We start from the raw sequence: 23,670 nt of genomic DNA on the forward strand, positions 1-23,670 counted from the left end.
ATTGTCATTATCCACAGTAGTTAGGTTCTATAAAGTTTCCGTGAACCCTGAATTAGTGAATACTGAGTTATTGCCCTAGGGGAAATACTGGATTAGGTTCCTAGGAGCCTGTGGTCACAATATTTTTGTCAACTGATCAATACCTAACCTTGTTTCACGTGTGTTTCTGTTTAAAGCTTTACACGCATGCACTGCCAGTACAGACTTGGGCCCTGCAAATAAATTTTAGCAATTAGGTGAAGAGGCAGATACAGAGTCTGTGAGTAATGAGGATTAATTGCATTGGTATTTTTGACAACATAAAATTTAAAAGGTTCTACAAGGCAAATTTCTGGACAAATATATAAATGAAGTAAAAAACCAAAAACAAGCTAGGTAAAAATATCTGCAATATATCTGATAGAAAAATAGATAATTTTCTTACTCCGTGGAGCCTTCTTCAAAGTCAGTATGAAAAAGACCAACAACCCCCTGCAAAATGATGAAACCATATGAACAAACAGTTCAAAAATGGGGGGAATACAAATTGCCTAAAATTTTTTTTTTTTTTTTTGCGGTACGCGGGCCTCTCACTGTTGTGGCCTCTGCCATTGCGGAGCACAGGCTCCGGACGCGCAGGCTCAGTGGCCATGGCTCACGGGCCCAGCCGCTGCTCCGCGGCATGTGGGATCTTCCCAGACCGGGGCACGAACTCGTGTCCTCTGCATCGGCAGGTGGACTCTCAACCACTGCGCCACCAGGGGAGCCCCTAAAATATTTCTGATAGGTAATCCATTTAAATGGCTTAACAACAAGGTACAAAAAAAATGTACAGTGAAAAATATTCTCTCATCCCAGTCTTCCAGCACCAAGTAACCCACATCAGAGGCACCATGCTCTTAGCTTCTTGTATAACCTTCCTGAGGTATTTCACATAAATATAAGCATATTTGTGCATATAAGTGTGTGCATGGGTGGATTTCCCTTTTTCAATTACACAAATTAGTATGTTACACAAACTGCTATACACCTAGCTCGTTTCTTTTAATATACTGAGATCACTCCATGTTTGTTCTCATAGAGCTGCTAACTATTAAAAGCTGCACAGCCTTCTATGCTGATAACACCATACCAACAGATATGTATGTTGTTTGCTACATTTTGCTACTACAAATTATGGCACAAATAATATTCTTTAAGTACCGCTGTGCAAATCAATAAATGTATCTAGTAAATATTATTTTACCCATTTGTATCTTTTGATTTTTGTACTATTTACACTTTTTACCACTCAATAAGTAAATAAGAATATTTTGATTATACAGTGAAAGACAAGTTTTAAAATAAAATTGAAATGAAGAAGAAATCAATGAAAAGGAAAGAAAGAAGCCCAAAGGGATTAGTAGGAAAAAAAGGAAGTAGAACAATATGACTATCTCCAAAAGGAAATATTTTTTCTTTCTAGGTTTTCCACTTAGGTAAAATCATCAACAGTTTAATTTGACTGGTTATTAGATTAGCAATTTATAATTAATGACTAATACAACTTTGCATAGGTAAAAAACAGGCAGAGGTAATCGGGTTCCAGTTGCCCATACAGGAATTATCTAGCTGCTTCGCTATTTTAGTGGTGCGATTTTTTTATTGGCTAAATTTTATTAAGCTCATCACCCCACTCCCAGCTGATCTGCTGAGATGTGTGATAATGGCTCCTGATGGAACCTAACTCTTCAGGGCAGGTATCAGGAATGAAGTGAGCAGGAACTGTAGTTTAAATATAAAGAAAGTTGATGATTCAAAGACAGCAGAAATGCAAAGTACCCTCAGGAAATCCTGTGATCTTTGCAATTAAGGCAATACCTTTTCCTGAAATGGGCTAGTAATTTAAGGCCATTAGAAAATGGTGCATGCCAGGGATAAACTGGGAGTTTGGGACTGACATACACACATTACTATATATAAAAGAGATAAATAATAAGACCCTGCTCTATAGCACAGAGAACTACTCAATACTCTGTAATGGCCCATAAGGGAAAAGAATCTAAAAAACAAAAGAGTGGATATATGTATATGTATAACTAATTCACTTTGCTGTGCAGCAGAGAGTAACACAACATTGTAAATCAACTATACTCCACAAAATTTTTTTTAAATAAAATAAAATGGGCTTCTCTGGTGGCGCAGTGGTTGAGAGTCCGCCTGCCGATGCGGGGGACACGGGTTCGTGCCCCGGTCTGGGAAGATCCCACGTGCCGCCGAGAGGCTGGGCCCGTGAGCCATGGCCGCTGAGCCTGCGCGTCCGGAGCCTGTGCTCCGCAACGGGAGAGGCCACAACAGTGAGAGGCCCGCGTACCGCAAAAAAATAAAATAAAATAAAATAAAATAAAAAATAAAACTGAACCACATTTGGTTAACCAAACCATTTTATTATAACCTTATCCCTATATATATATAAAACCCATATTTCTCTCAATTCAAGCAAGTATTAAACTAATCAATTATGAATAAAAATGGACTGTAACATTTAAAAAAAAAAGAAGATACATGGAAGGTGTTCTGTGGTTTGAGGGCTTTACTTGGATTAGTTTAGGAAGCAGAATAAAGACTAGAACTAGATTCTTTTTTGAGCAAGGTGACCTTTTTACGTGACATCAGAGACAACTATCCTAATAGTATTGAAATGTTTATTTTTGTATACATAACTAAAATTAATTTTTCAAGAATTAAAATTCTTCTTGCCTTTTAACTCTCAATTATTTATTCCCATAGTCTATGGTCAGACTTCATTTGCTAAGTTATTCTCTAATTACCATTCCTTCTCTGAGTCAATAAACATTTAGAGCTCCTACTAAAGGGCAGGCACCAGGCCTGCAGAATAAAACATATTGCCTCATCTCTGACTTCAAAAGATGTACATAAAAGGAGAAGTAAATAGGCTATATTCTTCCTTTTCCCATAGCAAAAGAGAATTCTCTTTCAGATAAGGTCTTAGCAAAAAACTCTTAATTTATAAAATGTAGTTCTTTCTGCAAACTTCAGAGGGAACATTCAGATTAATTATTTCTAGCAAATACTCGCCCACCATGGGCCAAAATATCTTGTTGAATTGAGGCAATTATCTGTTTTCTTCCTTAGTTGTAGTGAGGTGCAGAATACAAAATAGAGGGGAACAGAAGCAATGCAGACACTTGCTACTGTACCTCTGCAGTACTACAGAAGGTTATCACTGAGATTTTGTAAAGGAGCATGACTGTTGTGTACAGGAGCTGCAGTACCAAAAATGTTCTGATTTATTTCTTGCATGTTTAAGATAATGAGGGACTAGCCTTGGCAGTATTCTTGATTTCCTCATTAGGATAAAATCTCCCCTCTCTAGCATCTCGGTGTCTGCACTTTGAAAATGGATAATTGCATCATATTCAGGAGTTCCATTACTATCCTTAAAAATGAATGCCATTAGAAATGAATACAGGGGACTTCCCTGGCAGTCCAGTGGTTAGGACTCGGTGCTTTCACTGCCGTGGCCCCGGGTTCAGTCCCTAGTCGGGGAACTGAGATCCCACAAGCCTCGCGGCATGGCTGCAAATAAAAAAAAAAAGAGAGAAACAAATACAGGATATCAAAGGTATCAGGGGCACTGGGAACGTTTCAGGAGATGATGAAATCTGAAAAGACCTCAGTTTCCTCATTGTTACCATATGCTCTCTGAACAAGTCCCTCTAGCTCCAATGTTCTATGAACCTGTTTTTATTAGTATCTTTGAAGAAATTTTCCCTTTCATTTCTCTAAATGTATCCCCTGAGCCAGTTCAAAACAGCAAAAAAATTTACAAGATGATTTTTCTTAAAATATGAGCATCGTCTTTGAAATGTTCGGGATTTCAATTTTAAAATACTTTGTGAATTATATCTTCCCCATGATTGCCCTCAAATATTGGATCCTTTTTTGCAAAAGCATTCTTAGAAACAGTGGCTACGAGATCTAAAATATTTCCAAGACCTCAATCATTTACATTGAAATAATGAAGCTGGAAATCTTATTTTTTATTCACAAGCTCTCCACTGTCTCAGCTGGCATCAATGAATTTTAATTCTGCTTTTAGTGTCTCATAATTTTGAATAGCACCTATTAAGGAGGAGTTATCAAAGAGTGTTGAGATGTATTTCTAAAGCAGCAAACTAATCATCTTTGAATAGTGGTAGATATTTTTCAGGCAAAAAAATTTAGAGCTAATGCCAGCAGGTAGGGATATCAACTCTAATGACATCTTTAAATATTTCTGAAAAAATAAATAGATGATATGTCTGTGGTAGAATAAAATACTAGGTACTAGATCACAGAAGGCTTTGTTTCAAGATGATTATTCCTTTATGTTACTACCTTCTTCACCATAATATCTGTGAGATCTGACTGATCTAAATCTTTGGGCTGTGTAAATCTTGAATTACTTGGGTCTCTGCCACCAGAAAGTGAATGTCAAAAATGGTCTATTTAAGGGACTTTCCTGGTGGTCCAGTGGTTAAGACTCCGAGCTCCCAATGCAGGGGGCCCGCGTTCAATCCCTGGTCAGGGAACTAGATCCTGCATGACGCAACTAAAGATCCCGTGTGCCACAACTAAGACCCGGTGCAGCCAAGTAAACAAATAAATATTTTTTTTAAAATGGTCTATTTAAGAAAAAATAGTTCTTTGTCAGAGTTGTATTCAGAGTTAATAGAGATCATTTAAAACCTAGCACTGACAACAGATTGGATAAAAAGATGCTGAAATCCTTTTTTCATTCAAATTTTAAATTTTTGAAAGGCCTGTTTTATTGTGTAAGTTATTTTATCTATACCCATTGAAAAGTTGTTGACAGTAGTCTGTTTTATATAGCCAGCAAGTGATGAAGGTTTGGCAAGATAACACAAGAATAAATGCCCAGAACATGTAGACCTAAACATAATGAAATATGTGTGTGAAGGTAACTTTTGTAAAGAGACTGGACCTTGTCACTAGGATCCTAGGGAACTATTATTCTCTGCTGGAGGCCAGCTGACATTTCTTGATTGTGCTATCCTGTTAAGAAAGCCCTATGGACATGACCTCATTAAATATACAATAAATAATATTTCTTTTTCCCATTTTCGTTTCCTCTTATCTCCTATATAAAAACATGTATGTGCTCCCTGAAGGCTTTTCTTTTTGTTTTTGTGTGTACCTTCAATCCATGTTGTGTTCTGTCTTGGTTAGTTAATACAGGCAGACCTCATTTTATTGCACTTCCCAGATTCGGTATTGTGTTTTGTACCAACTAAAGGTTTGTGGCAACCCTGCACTGAGCCAGTCTATTGGTGCTATTTTTCCAACACCATTTGCTCACTTCGCGTCTCTGTGTCACATTTTGGTAATTCTCACAGTATTTCAAACCCTCCACCAGCAAAAACATTATGACTTGCTGAAGGCTCAGATGATGGTTAACATTTTTTAGCAATACACTGTTTTAAAATTAAGGTATGTACATTGTTTTTGTAGACATAATGCCGTTGGACACTGAACAGACCACAGTATAGTGTAAATGTAACTTTTAAATGCACTGAGAAGCCAAAAGAGTCATGTGACTCGCTTCATTGTGACATTCGCTTTATTGCAATGGTCTGGAATGGAACCCGCAGCATCTCCGAGGTTTGCCTGTATCAAGTTATTTCTATTCCCTGTGATATGACAAAGTAACCGACAATGTTCCACTTTCCATTAAGGATAGCGTGTAACACAGGTTTTTCTCTTACAGGTTGTGGAACTGGAAAGTATCTTAAAGTGAACAGCCAGGTACATACCCTGGGCTGTGACTACTGTGCGCCATTGGTAGAGATTGCCCGGAGTAGAGGATGTGAAGTCATGGTATGTGACAACCTTAATCTCCCCTTTAGGGATCAGGGCTTCGACGCCATCATCTCCATAGGAGGTAAGGCAGCCCCGTCACGCATTCACTCTTCACCATGAGAATAACGTTACCTGGTTGAGGCTGCTCTCACAACTCAACATCCATTCTTTGTAGAAAGATCTATGTAATTCATTTTATCTAATTTTTAAAAATATTGCAACTGAACTATTTAACTAAGTTCAAATGTACTTATGGTGGTACATATGATTGTTTTTACTAGTTCAACCCTCAAACTGTTGTTTTCTTCTTTTTGATGACTCATTCCAATTTCTTTCACTTACGAGTAAGAAAGTATTGGAGGAATTGTACTCATTGAAAATAGTACTTTGTTCTATTGAAATGAAGGCAGATTCTTTCAACGTGAAGTAGATCTTTAGAAGTCATGTTACCTTTTCCAGGCCACAGGTGTGCCCTTTATTAGCAGAATATTGTGGGACTAAGGCACTGAATGTCACTGGAAGGATGTGTCACCAACCTGCCACTCACTGTACAAAAGTCGCTGGGGAAGATGGTCCCACCTGGTCCCAGATTGCCTTGTTTTTATAGTGCCACTCTGCTCTCTTACTGCCAGAGACTGTTCATAAATCTAGGGAGTACATTCCTCATATCCCCCCAACAAGTGTGCCCATAAGATATACATGCCAAAAATGAAAAGAAACAGCAAAAATCCATGCTTGAAATATACACAGGTAAGGGTCATTTTACTCAATACATATAGTCCTGAAACTTAGTGTGTTAGTCATGTTTAAGTATGCTGGGGAATCATGTTATTTAAGGAAATCTCGTGGCAAATCCTTTCCCAAAGTGAAAAATCTTTTGCAGGGCAAATTATTTCCTCCAACACACTTTAAAAAAATTAATGTATTTGAATATAACAAGCTTTATCAAAGCAAGGTGAATCTATATAAAACTGACTGCAGATAAACATATGGAATAAGACTGTTTGCTCTGTCCTGGACTAGATGAGAAATCGGTATTTCCACCATTAGCTGGGGCCTGTATCTTTGCATAGTGAGGGGATGCCGGCTTGGATGCCATAACCTTGGAACTAGTTAGGACTGGCAGGAGGTGGTTGCCATGGAAACCTGCTCTTTGACAGCCCTACTTCTTTGCGTTTGAAACTGTTAAGTCCATTTGGTTTTAAGCATTAAGAGAAGGGATTCTTGTTGAACCAAGCAACACTATACAATGCTCTGAATCTTTAGTAGGAAGAATTTTTGGTTTGGTCATGCCACCTAAAGAACCAGAAATTGGAGGGAGGTCAGAGAAGTGTATTTTTTTGCTCTTCTATTGTTTACTTTAGTTGTAGAGTCTATACAGCTGGCTACCTACAAAGAGCCTGTGCTGCTGAACCACTGTTGCAGGCGTGGGGCTACTGACCAACTTTCTTACTTTGGGGAAATGCTCCATGTTGTACATGGTTAAGTCTTTCTTTTCTTTCAGTTTAAGTCTCCTGCCCACAGAGGAAAGGGAGCACACCTGGTTGCCATCTTCCAATGAAAAATGCTTCCTTAGGTGGAAACCCAGCGTGTGTTTTTATGAACTGTAACTATAAATTAACGTGGTGCAGTCAATTTCCAATTAGATTTTACATTTAGAACTATATTATGAGAACTTTCAATAAACCATCTCTCCTATGTCCATATATATTTACTTCGTTATTTAGAATTCTGAATGTTGGCATTTCTTGCTTAACATGAAGAAATATAGTTTTAAATATATAGTTTTCCATGTCACTTAATAATGAGACAGTACATATCATACCTAATTATACATTCCTTATGTTTTACTCACAGATTACAAAAAGAAACAGTCTTTCTGCTTACTTTTAGAATAGTATGACATGTGTCTGGAGAGCTGATTCACTTTGTTATACAGCAGAAACTAACACACCATTGTAAAGCAATCATACTCCAATAAAGATGTTAAAAAAAAGTATAGTATGACCAAAATTTGATAAAAATTTGTTCATCTGTTGAAATAGTGTCAACCAACTATTCGTGCCAGTGGTTCGCAACTCGCGGTTACACGGCCCCCCACCCTCAGGCGATGCCTGGCAATGTCTGGAGACATTTTTGGTTGTCACAACTGGCTATGTGTATGTGCTGCGGTCATCTAGTTGCTGCCTCCCCAGCTCCCACAAGAAAGAATCATCTAGCTTGTTTACAAACGCCAACAATGCTGAGGTTGAAAAATTCTGCTCCATGCTAAGCCCACGGATTCTGAATGCTTCCAGTTAGATGAGACAAACACCCTTGAAAAATTAAATAACAATACATCATAAAATCCCAAGATATAACAGGACTTTAAAGATGATCTTGTGTAATTTCTGATTCTGGAGTCCAGTCATTGAATTCTACCTACCCACTTGTTCAATTCAACACCCTATCCTACAGGATACATATACTGAGTACTACTTTTGCCTTTAAATTGTGATTATGATTTTTAAAACAAGAGGGGACATTTTTATCCTTTAAAATTCAACACAGTTTCCTGACATTGATAAAATTCATATAAATATATGTTTAGGTCCCATTTGGGTTACATTTACAATGTTTCTTAATAGAACGTGTATGCATAGGCATGTATAATACATTTTATATGTAATGAAAACTTCATTTGTAAATTTTTTTCTTTTTCAAAAGCATTTGGCTTAAAAGTTACTTAGTATTATATGTTAAATATAAATATAAAATATAATATGAAAGATTCGGATATTTCCTGGGTGAGATTATGGTATTAAAATGGATTATCGCATAACAAATATTTCAGGAATGAAAAATATAAAGATGTTCTTCCTTAAAAACAAAATTTATGGGGACTTCCCTGGTGGTCCAGTGGCTAAGACTCCATGCTCCCACTGCAGGGGCCCCGGGTTTGATCCCTGGTCAGGGAACTAGATCCCACATGCCGCAACTAAAGACCCTGCATGCTGCAACTAAGACCCGGCACAGCCAAATACATAAATAAATATTTAAAAAAAAAAAAAACCAACTTCTGAAGCCAAGAATCCTGAAATGTTGAAGACCTATAAATCCGATAAAAAGAAATTACTGTATTAAAATAGTCCTGGTTTAATGGCGTTTTTTGTTTAATGGCCAAAACACAAGAATACAGTCAATTCTCATTATTCACCGTGGTTATGTTCTGTAATGTCCCATGAACACTGAATTAACAAATACTGAACCATTGCTCCCAGGGGAAATATAGGATTAGATTCTTGTAAGCCTCTGGTCACAATACTTTTGTCAACTAATCAACACCTCATCTTGTTTCATGTGTGTTTCTGTTTAAAGATGACTTATTTAATTTTGAACTCATGCCAGCAGCACTATAACACCCAAAAGGAGCTCATCTAACTCACATATTTTCTCTGTAAGACACATCGCAGCCTTACGGCTTACGAACCCTAGACAGCACTTCCACCCGGTGCTGGGGCAGGGCTGTGAGGGATCGTCAACAGAGAGATCACCAACAAAACACCAAAATGCGAAAACACACGGCACGAAACAGACTGTGAAAAGGACACTTGTTGACAGCACCAGAGCTGAGACAGGAAGGCAGAGCATCTCCTCGCTGGACCCCAGCTGGGAACGTGTGCCTTGGGAGGCTCAACTTTTTGGCTGTTCTATGCATGTCAAGGAATGACTACGAAAATGCTAAGCATACTGAGTTCTGAAGTCACAAGACAATTTTAGCAAGTAGGCAAATTTGCAGATACAGAATCCACAGATGACGAGGACCACCTGCATTTAGAAAACACACCCATGGAAGTTCCAGAGCGAATGAGGTGCAAGTTATGGGGGACACTAATGGCCAGGAGTAGTCATAGATGTGAACGTTAGTACTGTCCTAAGCCTTACTCAGTCCTGACTTCTCTGCCCCCTTTTAGCTCATTGACCACGACACTACTTCGAGAAGTGTAAGCTCTCAAACTGACCATTATAAAGGGCCCTTTCTTTGGGGATGGGGATTGGGGAGAACAGCCTGACACCTAGTGAAGTAAAGTAATTGGTCAGAGATCACAAGGCTGGTCACTGGTAGATCTAGGACAAAATACACTGGTGTCCTGTTCTTTAAATGCATTTGAACCTAATACCTCTCGCACTGCTGCAAGGTACAGTAAGAGAAACAAGGGTTTGTGCACTGCTGATAGGAAAGCAAACCTTATTGGGAACAATACAAAGTGTGCCTCTCGTATAATCTTCCTTTGACACCTTTAGCCATATAATCATCTCATTTTAGGCACTTACTATCTCTCTGTGGCAGGTAAACTAAAGAGATGTATTTGCCTGAAACCATTACCAACGTCTGGATTATGCTGAGCTTACACGAGCTGTTTAATCTTCTCTGTTCCCTCACTACTCATATCTGAGCAGTAGTGTCCAGACTTTCCTGAGTGCTAATTTCCTACCTGAGATAAGTGATAGGCATATGTGTGGAAAAATAATTTGATGTTTTCTCTTGACACAGTGTGATTAAACTCTAGAAGCTAACAGACCAGTGCGTTCTATATACTGTTTGATAAAAATATGCCTAATAACCCACCTAAGACTAGATACAGGCAGTCCTGCTTGACTCTCACTTTAACTTTGCAAAGACTGCAAGTAAAATGATGACCTATAAGCTGCTTTCTCTTAAGTATACACAATTTCATATTATATTAACATTATTGAAAACTATAAGCAATCATTACTACATGTCAAAAGTGCATCATACTAAGTGAAGTCAGTCAAAGACAAATATGTGATATCACTTATGTGTAGAATTTTTTTAAAAAATGATACAAATGAACTTATTTACAAAACAGAAACAGACTCACAGATTTAGAGAATGTACTTCTGGTTACCGGGGCGGGGAAGGGTGGGGAGAAGGAATAGTTAGGGAGTTCGGGATTGACATGTACACGCTACCATGTTTTAAGATAGATGACCGGCAAGGACCTATTGTATAGCACAGGGAACTCTGCTCAACATTCTGTAATAGATAACCTAGATGGGAAAAGAATTTGAAAAAGAATAGATATATGTATAATCACTTTGCTGTACACCTGAAACGAACACAATATTGTTGATCAACCATACTCCAATATAAAATTCTTTTTCTGAACTTTATTTTATTTATTTTTTTACATCTTTATTGGAGTATAATTGCTTTACAATGGTGTGTTAGTTTCTGCTTTATAACAAAGTGAATCAGTTATACCTATACACATGTTCCCATATCTCTTCCCTCTTGCGTCTCCCTCCCTCCCACCCTCCCTATCCCACCCCTCCAGGCGGTCACAAAGCACCGAGCTGATCTCCCTGTGCTATGCGGCTGCTTCCCACTAGCTATCTACCTTACGTTTGGTAGTGTATATATGTCCAATATAAAATTTTAAAAAAGAAAGCATACCTCTCTCTTTACCATTCTTCCACCCAGAAAACAGTTGTGATATAATTCTAATGAAAGTCTTTATTTAGGAAAAAAGATGCATCATTTTTATATGGAAAATACTAGCCTATAAACGTGTAGGTTTACGTTGTGTATATACCCACTGAGATCTAGTTTCTTCTTTTTCAGTCATACATCATTTTTCTACAAAACAAAGAAGAATCAGAGCAATAAAGGAAATGGCCAGGGTCTTAGTTCCTGGAGGCCAGCTGATGATTTATGTTTGGGCCATGGAACAAAAGAACCGGCACTTTGAGAAGCAAGACGTGCTTGTTCCATGGAACAAAGCCTTGTGCTCCCAGCCCCTCTTGGAATCCAACCAGCCTGGGAGAAAGAAGCAGTGCGGGCATCCAGAAAGAAGCCATCCCTACCCCCCTCCCTGCTCTGCGTGTCGCTGTCCCGTTTGTTTTAAGGGGCGCTGTGATTCGAGGCGGTCCCGCAGCGTGGACCGTGACTCTGCTCTAGCTGGCACCTGCTGTGCAAATATTTCCAAGGAAGGCGAGGAAGAAAACGGATTCTATAACACGCTGGGGAAATCTTTTCGATCCTGGTTTTCCTCTAGATCTTTGGATGAATCAACTCTGAGGAAGCAAATTGAAAAAATGAGACCCTTGAAAAACACAGAAAGTTGGGCCAATAGCGCGATATCCACCCAGCCTTCAAGACACTCAAGTTTCGACTTAGATCATCCAGAGGCATTTTCGACAGGAGAGCGACATTTAGATGAGGAAGTGTTTGTGGAGACTTCTCAGAAACACCTGGAATGGCTGAGAGCGCCCGCCACACACAAACACCTAAATGGAGACCATCCAAGAGGCGTGAGGAGAAATGGAGACGGGAATTTTCTGGGTAGCACCAATACCAGGGAGAATTGTACGGATGCAGGTAACTTAGAAGAGGGTACCCCTTCTGCTAGTAAAATATGGAGGAGGATTTCTGCAGCTGATTCCAAAGATTCCAACCCAGGTGACACCATTTCTGTTGAAGAACAACAGCCCGACATTTTGGAATCTGGTGCCTTTATGCGCTATTACCACGTGTTTCGAGAAGGCGAGCTCTATGGCCTGCTGAAGGACAGTGTGTCAGAGCTCCATATTCTGAGCTCTGGGAATGATCATGGCAACTGGTGTATCATTGCAGAGAAGAAGGAAAGTTGTGATTGATCAGATCATTTCAGACATCTCCTCCAAAAGATGAACCCCATTCTTCTCACTGGGTCTATGGTATGGTCCCCTGAATGGGCATCCAATTTCGTCATTTGGTCTGTATTGAATCCATTTATATTTTGGTCTACAGAGACTATGAATTCATCATCTTTTTAGTCTATAGACAAGCACAGTGCTTGGCATCTGAAGCATCTGACAAAGAGTATTTGTGGTTAAATGTTAATATAAGAGATCTGAAGAAGCAATATAACATGAACTTCAATACAGCTGAATCACTATAACAATACATGTATACTGTTTTTCAGTATTATATAGTGATTTCAAAAGATTCTGCTTTTAAGTATACCTTTTAAAAACATCATTTGTATATAGGAAGGGGGTAATTCCTACTTCTCTGGTTATAATTTAGATCTGTGTGCAAGATAATAGGTAAACTCGTACCAGGGCACAAATGTAATTTGAACCATGTGATAAATTATTTCGTTGCCAAGGCCTTGCTTCTATTTAAAGTCTTCAGAAAGGTGAGAGACGGTGGAGAGAGACAAGAAGGGTTCCGAGAACTTTTCTAGATGATAAGCGAACTTGCTTCACGATAAGTAAATAATGAGGTTTTTGATGTTGCTCAGAGGCTTTAAAGGCACTGTCAGCATGTACAGAGTGGAGTATGTGGGCACTGGGAAGTTGTTGCAAGTTACCCAGGTGGTATTCTTCCAACCTTATTAGAAGCAGGAATATCCAGTTACGGCAAGACCAAGATTGACTAATGAGTTTTCATCTGGAATGATGCTTTACTTATGCATTGAAGGGATACTTAGGAAATGAGAATCTGGTTGAAACAGTGCTTTTTATTGGTTCTCAAAACAAACAGATCATTAAGGTACAAGATATTTGGACTTGGTGGAGGACTGATTGTTGGACCTTTAAAAATAATATCTGGGCATTTATCTTATTGAAAGGGACTACATTTTAATAGTTATATTAGGGATTTAGGTAGAAGCAAGTCCTATTAATTAAAGGTTCAATTTTTGCCACTTTATAGACAAACGAATAGCTGGGCACTGTCTGGTCACCACATCTGTTTACATTTAACCATGGGTCTGTTTAAATCCATGTCGTGGATTCTGAGACACAGATATAATTAGGAGAAGCAAAAGTAAGTTGACCCGAGAATACAGTTTCAGGCAGTTCCTTAATGAGGAGAGAATCAACACTTGACAAAAGGCTTTTTACTGTATGGGCCACTGTAAACCCAGAGGAAACCCAATTCTTGTTTTGTTTTCCACTGAAATTACTAAAATAGTATAAGATTTCATTTGTGTTGGGTTTATTTTTCCATTCGGTGATTGTGCTCTAACTTAATGATGCTACTTTCAAAGAAATTTAAAGGACTTTTAAAAAAAATTTATTTAATTTATTTATTTTCGGCTGCATTGGATCTTCGTTGCTGCACATGGGCTTTCTCTAGTTGCGGCAAGCAGGGGCTACTCTTCATTGTGGTGTGCGGGCTTCTCATTGCGGTGGCTTCTCTTGTTGCGGAGCACGGGCTGTAGGCTCGTGGGCTTCAGTAGTTGTAGCACGCGGGCTCAGTAGTTGTGGCTTGCAGGCTCTAGAGCACAGGCTCAGTAGTTGTGGTGCATGGGCTTAGTTGCTCCACGGCATGTGGGATCTTCCCAGACCAGGGCTCGAACCCCTGTCCCCTACATTGGCAGGCAGATTCTTAACCACTGCACCACCAGGGAAGTCCTAAAGGATTATTTTTAATGTGCATCTGAAAAGTACTGGTGTTTATTACTCTCTCTTGGCTTCGAAATAAGACTGCATCATCACCTTTTCGTTTGATGAGGTTGTCAGGTGGAAGTGAGATCTACGATTTATATTGTTCGGCACACAGTTTGCATCAGAGGGACGGTGAAAACAGACATAAAAGTGGAATATAAATTAAAATTTAATTCAATGTCTTCCATTTCTTAAATGAGGACATTAAGTCATGAGTGTTAGTGGGGGTTTTTGGTGGAAAGAAATGTTCTCAGAGTCAGAGACATTCTTACAATTAAGGCTTGATGACCTTTTTATTACGAGTGGATTTTTCCTCTCCTTGAAGCCTGTTGTCACATGTATCTTTAATCCCAGCCTTGCTGCTAGAAATCTGTTTCAAGTCAGGGCTTTCTGGTGGTAGCCCACCACTTACATGGAACTCAAGTTTATTAGATGGCTCCAGAAAAGCTTTGAACAAACCTATATGAGCAACTCCCTACACACACACATACACACACACACACACACACACACCCCACTTTGTATAAAATGACTCTCTAGAATAGTTCTTTAGAGAGGAATATTTTCACATAATTTTGACAGGGCTGTAAATTTAAAAAACACTAATAATAGCGATCTTTCGCCCTCCATCTGCCGAGCACAAGAATTCTATTCATCCAGACGTTATTTCGTATGCAAATATTTGACTTTGTGGTTGATAATATCTCTTTGGTATTCATGTGCAAAGCACTCTTAAATCTAACTTCTGCCTTTGGAGATATATACATACATATATATGTATAAATCTCCATGGATATATATGGATATGGTATATCCATATACTTCATATATACATGATATATATGCCCTTGAAGACCCAACCTAATGTAAATATCTTGATCATTTAAAATAAATTATGTTCATATTAGGACTGTCCTTAAAAGGAAATACAAATAAGTGAGTTTAAACATACACAGGTTATTTGTGAGTATTCAGTCGGCCTTAACTTGCTCTATTATAGATTTTGCTAATCTATCTGAAGTACATACTTTGAAAACTTAGACTCCGTTACTAACACTGGATCAAGGAGTGTCTTTCCTGTCCATTCCCCTTTACTTGTTGGCATCACTGCAGAGTCCCACTATCTGAAGTGGAGGGGAGCATGTGCGGGGGATTCTTGGAAGGGCCTTAAAAACCTCTGCTGGCTTATTGATGCCTCACTGGCCTACTTGAGGAATTCCATAAACAGTCAAACGATTTGGGGGAAGTGCGTTAACATGGACAAAGGATGCAACCAGGCGAGCGGCCCATTCAAACTATTATTTTTAAAATTGTCACCAAAGTGATTAAATGACACCAGCAAGTCATGGTAACTAAGAAACCATCAACACACGTCTTGGATTATCAATTTCGTTTGTTCTTCCCTTCTCACCACACATCCCTATATACAAGATGGTGTGTGATTTCTGTTTTTAGTTTGCCTTTCTGTGTCCTTCCAAATTCTAGATGTCAGTACTTCCTCTGGGTTTTAACTGACCATCAGTTGAACTGGCAAAAATTAGCAGTAATCCAGAGAGAAAATAATCCAGATTTAAATCAGCTAGGAATGTTAACGTACTTGTATATTAATGGCCATCAAAAGAATAAGCACTGGGCTTCCCTGGTGGCGCAGTGGTTGAGAGTCCGCCTGCCGATGCAGGGGACGCGGGTTCGTGCTCCGGTCCGGGGAGATCCCACGTGCCGCGGAGCGGCTGGGCCCGTGAGCCATGGCCGCTGAGCCTACGCGTCCGGAGCCTGTGCTCCGCAACGGGAGAGGCCACAGCAGTGAGAGGCCCGCGTACCGCAAAAAAAAAAAAAGAGTTGTGAGCACTCAGTTTGGGAGGGAGGGGGAAATGGGGTATAACCACTGGCCGGGCAGCTGCAGTCTGGGAAGAACAAATTAGGGCAAAAGCCTGAGCATGTCTCTCGTATTGTGTAGGAAATATGAAATAATAACAGCAGCTAACTTCTTAAATATCTAACATGTATTATTTTATCTGTAATCCTCACCATTGCTAAGTATACTTATTGCTCCCACTTTGCAGATTAGGAAAACTGAGTCAGAAAGAAATCAATTAAATTGCCCAATGCCACATTCATCTAGTAAAGGGCAGGGCTGAATTTCAAACCAGGCAGCTGCCTCCCAGCCTGTGTTCTTACCCACAACACTGTAAACCCCCAGTCATGGTGCAAGGCAGATTATGAGAACATTTCAAGGGAAGTGTGATTAGCCCCTTTCCAAATAAGCTTTAGTAAGGTTAAGCAAAGATTTCACAGTTAGACAGTAATTGGACAGGAATCCCTTATATATTTTTCCCTATCTTTTATATTAACTTTTTTCATTTGTAATTCTCTTTCCATTTGATTTTAATTAAAAAAAATAGTAACAAAATGCTCTGTGATCACTTTTATCCAACTCTTCGATCCTCTAAAAATTGGTATTATTGTTTTCCCATTTTATAGGTGAGAAAATAGAGGGCTATTCAGATATTTCATTCCTTCCGTTTGTTCACTGAACCCCGTTATGTGCCAAATACATAGGATAATACGGCAAAGAATATCAGGTATACCGAGGATACACCGAATATAAGAATCAACTGAGCAGAAAGTGCCAAACTGGAGCAGTTTTTTTCATATTCCTTGTGCACCTACTACCGCATTCTATTCGTTTGCTTGAGAAAAGCAATTTACAAAAACCCCTCTTAGAGAATCTCAACGCATATGAGCATATTTAAGGCTTCCCCTAAAGTAAACTGGGATTTGATTTAACTGAGCTTGCCCTCAACATGGTAACATCCTCTGGCACAAGCATTCTGTGGAATACATTTCAGAAAATAACACACCCAACAGAGTAAAATGCAGACTCCTTAGGATGGCCTGCACATCCCCCACTTCATAAATTCTCTCAAGTGTTTTTCAGGCTCATCTCTTGCAATTGCAAACATTTTTTTTCTGTTTTGCAATCTGCTGTTTTAAACAACACTTTCATTAGGATTTACATAATGACAAGTAATTATCACATCCCCTGGATATAAACTTGAATTTTAAATGCCAACTGTAATCCTTCTCCAAAGAAAAATGCATGAAACAGACTGCATTCTGTCAATTCAAAGGGCATCTGAGATAAGTGTCATCACACACCCATCCAACAGATGGAAGAACCATGGAAGTGGAAGGGAATTACAGAAGCATCAGCAGACCTCAAACCAGAACACTCAACCCCCCTCATCCCAATCTCAACTCAAATTTATGATTACTGGTTTGATATTATAGACTCCATATCTGCAACCTCGAATAGCTACAAAACTGGAGTGGGAATATTTTAAAAGAACTCTTACCAACTAAGGACTGAAATGGTAATGCACATAGAAAGCATTTGGCATGGTATGGGGAATGCAATCACGGAAGCCTAAGAGAGCTAATCAAAGAGCTCACTGTGAACTGCCTATTTTTTATTCACCATGGTCCTCCAGTATGTGATGCATTCGTAGGAATGTGAATCATTTCAGTTATAACCCACATTCTGTTCCCCTCTAGAAGCAGGTCTTTCCCAATTGCTTATGCCTTGTCATCACTCTACCTGGGTGGGAGCAGAGCTATAATGTAATCTATATGGCCAATCTGACGGACCGCTTGTGAGAGGTGATTGTCAAATTGGATCTCTCATGGGGCAAATCAATATATATTTTGTCTCTCCTTCAACTAGAACTGGCAAAAATATAATTTACCCAACCCAACTGATTATTAATTAATCTACATGTAAAAATATATTTTCTCCACACAAAACATTTATTCTTCTCTGGATATTACCTCCATAAAGAAAAGACAGAGGGTCACTGTCATTAATCTGTAGCCAGTGTAACTGAATGTTGAATTCCATGAAAAATTTACATTTGTATTTATGCTAGCCCAGAAGGGAATCTGGCTGAATGACAGGCATTTCTCTAATGCAATCATACCACTTCCATGAGATTTTCTATTAACGTATGTAGACGGACACCGTTAGTAAAGGTTTGCTTTTCTATTCTACTTATTTACACAGAACCCTGGCAATACTTAAGGCTCACTAATGTGGACCCCAGTGGAATTTCTCAGATACTTTGAATATGTATGTAAAAACTGTCCCATTTTCTTTAGATGTTCTCTTAAATATGTATTATGTAAATATATATGTATGTATATTCCTAGACATCTAGTGTTTGCTGTCACTAGTGACCTTCTTATGCACTTGTAAAAACGTTAAATTAGCAATTACACTGGAAATGTATTTCATTGAATACATTTTGTTTTGGGGAAATACGAAGAGAACTGTCATATATTATTGTGCCTCCTCTGGTGTTGACGTGTATTTGTATCAAAAGTGCAGAAATCCTTTTCTTCTACAATATAGTTAGTTACTTTAGCTTTTCCCAGATGAAGCTAGCAATAGTTCTAAAAGGACAAGTTGATGTAAAATATCGTGACGGTTGTACTAAGTTGGAGGTATTTTATTTGCATTAACCAATAATGTTTAGGATCTTTTGTAGTAAGTATTATTAAAAATAGTGTAATTTGTATGCCTATGAAATGTATAAGATAGTTTGTTATGTCTAAATGTACTTTCAAAAATGTTACTAGATGAACAAAATTCTGCCTTTCATCTCCACTCTTGAGTGTGACAGGACAGGTATTACCCTCTTTCCATTCACACAGGCACCTCTCCTTAGACTCAACAGAACTGGGCGAATTTGTATTTGGATTCTGTTAGCTTTGTCTAAAAGAAACGAAGCTAGCCATTTAATAACAGAGTGTCATTAAGGGGTTAATAAAGGGATATTATTGACTAAAACAAAAAGACATCTTTTAAGATGAATAAAGATGTATTAGACTATCTGAAAGTGGGCATGTGTGAAAATACAGTACTAATATTGAAAGAGCATCATTTTTTATGTTATTGGAATGCAAGCACTTTTATTCTTTTTCCTGACCTGCTCCATCTGCAGGCTGTCAGCTCATTATCAGAGTTGGGGGTGTGACGTAAAAGGGGATTGAGGCCGGCACTGCTGTGGCTCCCAGCAGGGCCGCGTTCGAGCAGCAGATGGTGCCCTGGCATGTGCAGCCTTGACCACCTCCCATCCCTTCAGCATCTCCCCGAGCAATGGAAGAAGCTACTGCATCTCCCCAAGCATCCGTGTGCTGACTAAAACTGATGATGTGGGCTTGGTCCTTGGAGTTCACTGATCAAGGGTTAAAATGAAAACCAACCAGTGACCAATTATCTAGCCATCAGTTACTAGCCCGAGCATGGCTGCTTGGGAGACAAAAATGAAAAGTACCGACGACAAATGAAATACAACCTGTGCCCATCTTTTGGCAAGAATCAACGAAGCCTCCATCATGCACTATGCACTCTTTGGCAGAAATCTCTCAGTTTAAAAACATCACTAGTTCTTGTCTTTAGAAACCATCACTTCTTCCATCTTTGTGCTCATCTTGCATTTTTGAAACATCTAAGTGTAAATTCAGCTTTAAAAGCTCTATGCGTCACGGGTTTGTTAGCAGTTTTTAGAGTTTTCTCGACGGTTGGAATCAGAAGGAAATCACCAGCTTCAGTGCCTGCTTTTTACTGTAGGCATCACTCCCTGACCAGTCCTCAGGGTCAGGGCACAGAAGACAGTCCCCATGACGATGGTGTACCTGTAAGCAGTCTCAGGGGGTGGGAAACTGACAGATGCTTGAGCTGCCAAGGACCTAAGCTGTCACTGACTCCAAGAAGGAGGGACTTGCCCCAGCCAAGAACCAGACCTGCCCTTCCCACCACACCACACTGTATTCCTTCGGGGGCTTTCGGCCCTTTGCATCCATCCAGGTCTTTGTCACACTGCAGCCCCCAGCTCAGGTCCCATCTTCAGGGAAATCACCCCGATCCCACTGCTACACGTCGATTTCATCTTCACCATCCTACAGCCCTGTGCATTTAGGATAATTGACAGCATTACTTTTCCATATTCACCTTTAGCAATGAAAAAGCCTTCCTGCCTCATCCATGATTTTGTCCCTTATGTCTCTCCAATTAAAAACAAAAAACGGCAAGTTGACTAACACCTTTCCAGCTCCAGTCACTTTTGCACCTGGTGTCTTTCTTCTCCGTGTCACCCCCAACCCTGACCTCCAGAAACCAACCCTCATTTGCCATTTTAAATGGCCCACCTAAATGGACGTAATAACGGAGCTCTCCCACCCACCGACGACTCCAAGCCTGGCTTCTGAACACGAGAAAGGAAGAGTCCAGCTCTGGCTGCTGGAATTCCACTCCTGGGATCAGCTGCCTGTGGAGGGCTGTGTCTCAACTTCACTGACTCCCCGCATTTTGAGTCTCCTCCCAAGATAACTTCTCCTCATAGATCCCGTACTTCTAAGTCCTCTCATCTTTCTCTAAGGCTCCCAGGTGGGAAGAGTTAAGTGTTCCCTTATCTGTGAGACTTTTATTTGAGGACTGATGATAACTGATGCTGTGGGCTTGGTCCTCGGAGTTCACTGATCAAGGGTTACAACCACCAGTGACCAATATTTAACCGTCCGTTACTGTTTTTTTCTTTCTCTTGAAGAGAAAGAGGCCACGGTATTTGGCTAAGTATACAATGAAGGGCATGAGAGTTGGAGATACAAAGGGAAATCCCTTCCTTCCCACAAGTCACTCCTGAAAACTCAGGGCAGCCAGACCTTCGTGTTCAGGGCTCCCTTGCTCCAGAGGAGAACAGGACCATGAACTTAACCTGATCCATGCCTTTGAGAGGCCGGGGCCCCCAAAGGGTTGATCAATGGAGATGCCGCATTAAGAGGAAGGCTGGAGCAGCCCCACTAGCAGGGAGCCAGTTGGGGCCCCCAATGCTGCCCCAGGGGTGGAAGGAACCTGCCGGGGGGGAGCCCCACACGTACCACGAGCCTGAGCACTGGCCCCATGTTTGGGAACCTTGGCAAAGATTCCTGTGCCCAGGCTTCGGGCTTGGCATAAAGTGGGTGGAGCTGCGACTTTCAAGGGGCACAGTGGGGCCATTTCCACAGGCCTTGTTCTTGCCCTGTAATGAGAGACCACCATCCTTGTGCCCCGGACAAGGCAGTGGGCTGCTTGTGCGCATCCTCATCAGAGGCACCTGAAAGTTTCTCATCAAAAGAAATGCAGTTGGGGCTTCCCTGGTGGCGCAGTGGTTGAGAGTCCACCTGCCGATGCAGGGGACGCGGGTTCGTGCCCCGGTCCGGGAAGATCCCACATGCCGCGGAGCGGCTGGGACCGTGAGCCATGGCCACTGAGCCTGCGCGTCCGGAGCCTGTGCTCCGCAACGGGAGAGGCCACAGCAGTGAGAGGCCCGCGTACCGCAAAAAAAAAAGAAATGCAGTTGGATCCCCAAAGTTCCATGAAACGAGTTGAAGTCCACGTGAAGTTGATCGTTAGGGTGTCCTCATCCACTCCCACACCCCTCTGTTTTATTAACGGGGGACCTCAGTGTGTGAGCTCAAGTGAGCTGCACACTCCATGCAGGAAGCGCTCCCTGCTCTGGGGGGAGGCACAGCCCAGCCATCCTGAAGAAAGTCCCCCATTTCACCTTGTGAGGCCTCAGCGCCCAGAAGTGGGTGTTTATGGAGAACCTGCCTGGTTTTCACTACCGTGATACGTCAGTACAGGCAGACCTCATCTGGTTGTGCTTCACAGATATTGCATTTTTCACAAATTGAAGACCTATGGCAACCCTGCGTATGTATCTGTGTCACATTTTGATAATTCTCGCAGTATTTCAAACTTTTTCATTATTACTGTGTTTGCTGTGATGATCTGTGATCAGTGATCTTTGATGTTACTGTTGTAAAAATATTATGATTCCCTGAAGGCTCAGAGGGTGGTTAGCATTTTTTAGAAATAAAGTATTTTTAAATTAAATTATGTACAATTTTTTAGACATAATACTATTGCACACTTAATAGACTACAATATACTGTAAACGTAACTTTTATATGCACTGGGAAACCAAAACATCTATGTGACTTCTTTTATTGTGATATTCACTTTATTACCATGGTCTGGAACGGAACCCACAATATCTCCGAGGTCTGTCTGTAACGGATTCAAAGTGAGTGGAGTAACCACCCCAAGAAGGGTACTGAAAACATAGCAACAGACAGTGCTATTTTCTCCATCATTTTAAAGATGGTGCTTTTAAAACTCTACATTTCTTTATATCTTGTGTTGGACAATTTTTAAACAATTCCTTTCGGCAAGGAGCTATCTAGGGACTGTTGGAGATCTTATGGGGATAAGAGACAGTCCCTGGTCCCAGAGAACTGAAAACTAGCAGGAGAGATAAGATGTGCACAGTTCTCTCTTTCTGGAATATTCTTCCACCCCCCCACTTGGCCTGACTTAACTGCACGTCCACCTCAACTTAAACGTGTCTTTCTGAGGTCGGACCATGCTAACCCAGACCAGATACGAAGTCATGTTCCTTCTCTACGTTCCCAGAGCCGTGTGCAGCCTTCCTCTTGAAACTGGTCACACACATTACTTCCTTAGCATGTTCTTTCTCTAGCAGAGTATCCGTGCGGCGAGGGCGGGGACTCTGTCTCCCCTTCCACTGCAGAAACTTACAGGCCTGGCAGAGTGCTGGCCCCAACAGGAGTGCCCAGGAAGACGGTTCATGGTTGCCAGGCTCAGGCTCAGGGCAGGAGGGGCTCCCAGAGGAAGATGCAGAGAACCACGGGGCCCCGGGGTAGAGGAGGGTTGTCTACGGGAGGTGACACAAGGCTGGACCTTAGACGGTGGCACATCGACAGGTGAGAAGGGTAGAGATTTGGACAACGGCGAAGAGGGTGAAAACTGACGAACTAAACTGACGAAGATGATGGTAACAGTGATGGTGCCCTTTATCACCCGGACACTTTGCGCCAAGAGTTTCATTCATTGTCACACCGACCTGAGGGGAGGCGTTGCTGGGCCCCATGAGTAGAGGTGGGCACTGGGGCCTAAGAGGTCGGGCCACCGGCCAGAGTCAGGGTCCTCCGCTTTGCACTTGGGCTTGTCTGTGCAAACGCCCTGGTTCTACCCACTCGGCGGGGAGGCAGCTCCTGCCAGATGGAGAAAAGTACAGGGAAGAAGACAGAGCAGGTGGCAGCTTTGATTCTCGTAAGCCTTGAACACCTCACTAGGGGGCTGGGCTTCAACCTAGAATGCTAGAGAGGCTGGAGGATTTTCCAGCAGACGCTTGGCCAGAAGACTGCGGAGCAGCGCGCAGGTGTGGAGGGAGGGGCTGAGGTGGAGGGTCCACGTGGGGCAGAGGCGCAGGGCGGGGCTGGGCCAGTAGGTCTGGAAATGAAAATAAGACATGTGTGGAGTTCAGGGAG

General features: G+C 40.9%; 1 protein-coding gene across 5 annotated transcripts in view; it reads left to right on the forward strand.

Annotated features, from left to right (window-relative positions):
• TRMT9B (tRNA methyltransferase 9B (putative)) overlaps positions 1-22,213 on the forward strand; it is a 65,962-nt gene extending 43,749 nt beyond the window's left edge. For 4 of the 5 annotated variants that reach the window (XM_033400618.2, XM_049704232.1, XM_049704234.1 and 1 more), the window contains 2 exons: positions 5,750-5,923; positions 11,468-22,213. In XM_033400618.2, the coding sequence (XP_033256509.1) occupies positions 5,750-5,923; positions 11,468-12,501 (1,208 nt within the window). In that variant the 3' untranslated portion in view covers positions 12,502-22,213. Of the gene's footprint in view, positions 1-5,749; positions 5,924-11,467 lie in introns of those variants that run through there. The other variant, XM_049704235.1, reaches the window with a different exon arrangement.
• The last annotated feature ends 1,457 nt before the right edge of the window (positions 22,214-23,670 follow it).

This window comes from Orcinus orca, chromosome 21 (assembly GCF_937001465.1).
Source record: "Orcinus orca chromosome 21, mOrcOrc1.1, whole genome shotgun sequence".
In the NCBI taxonomy this organism is placed as follows: domain Eukaryota; kingdom Metazoa; phylum Chordata; class Mammalia; order Artiodactyla; family Delphinidae; genus Orcinus; species Orcinus orca.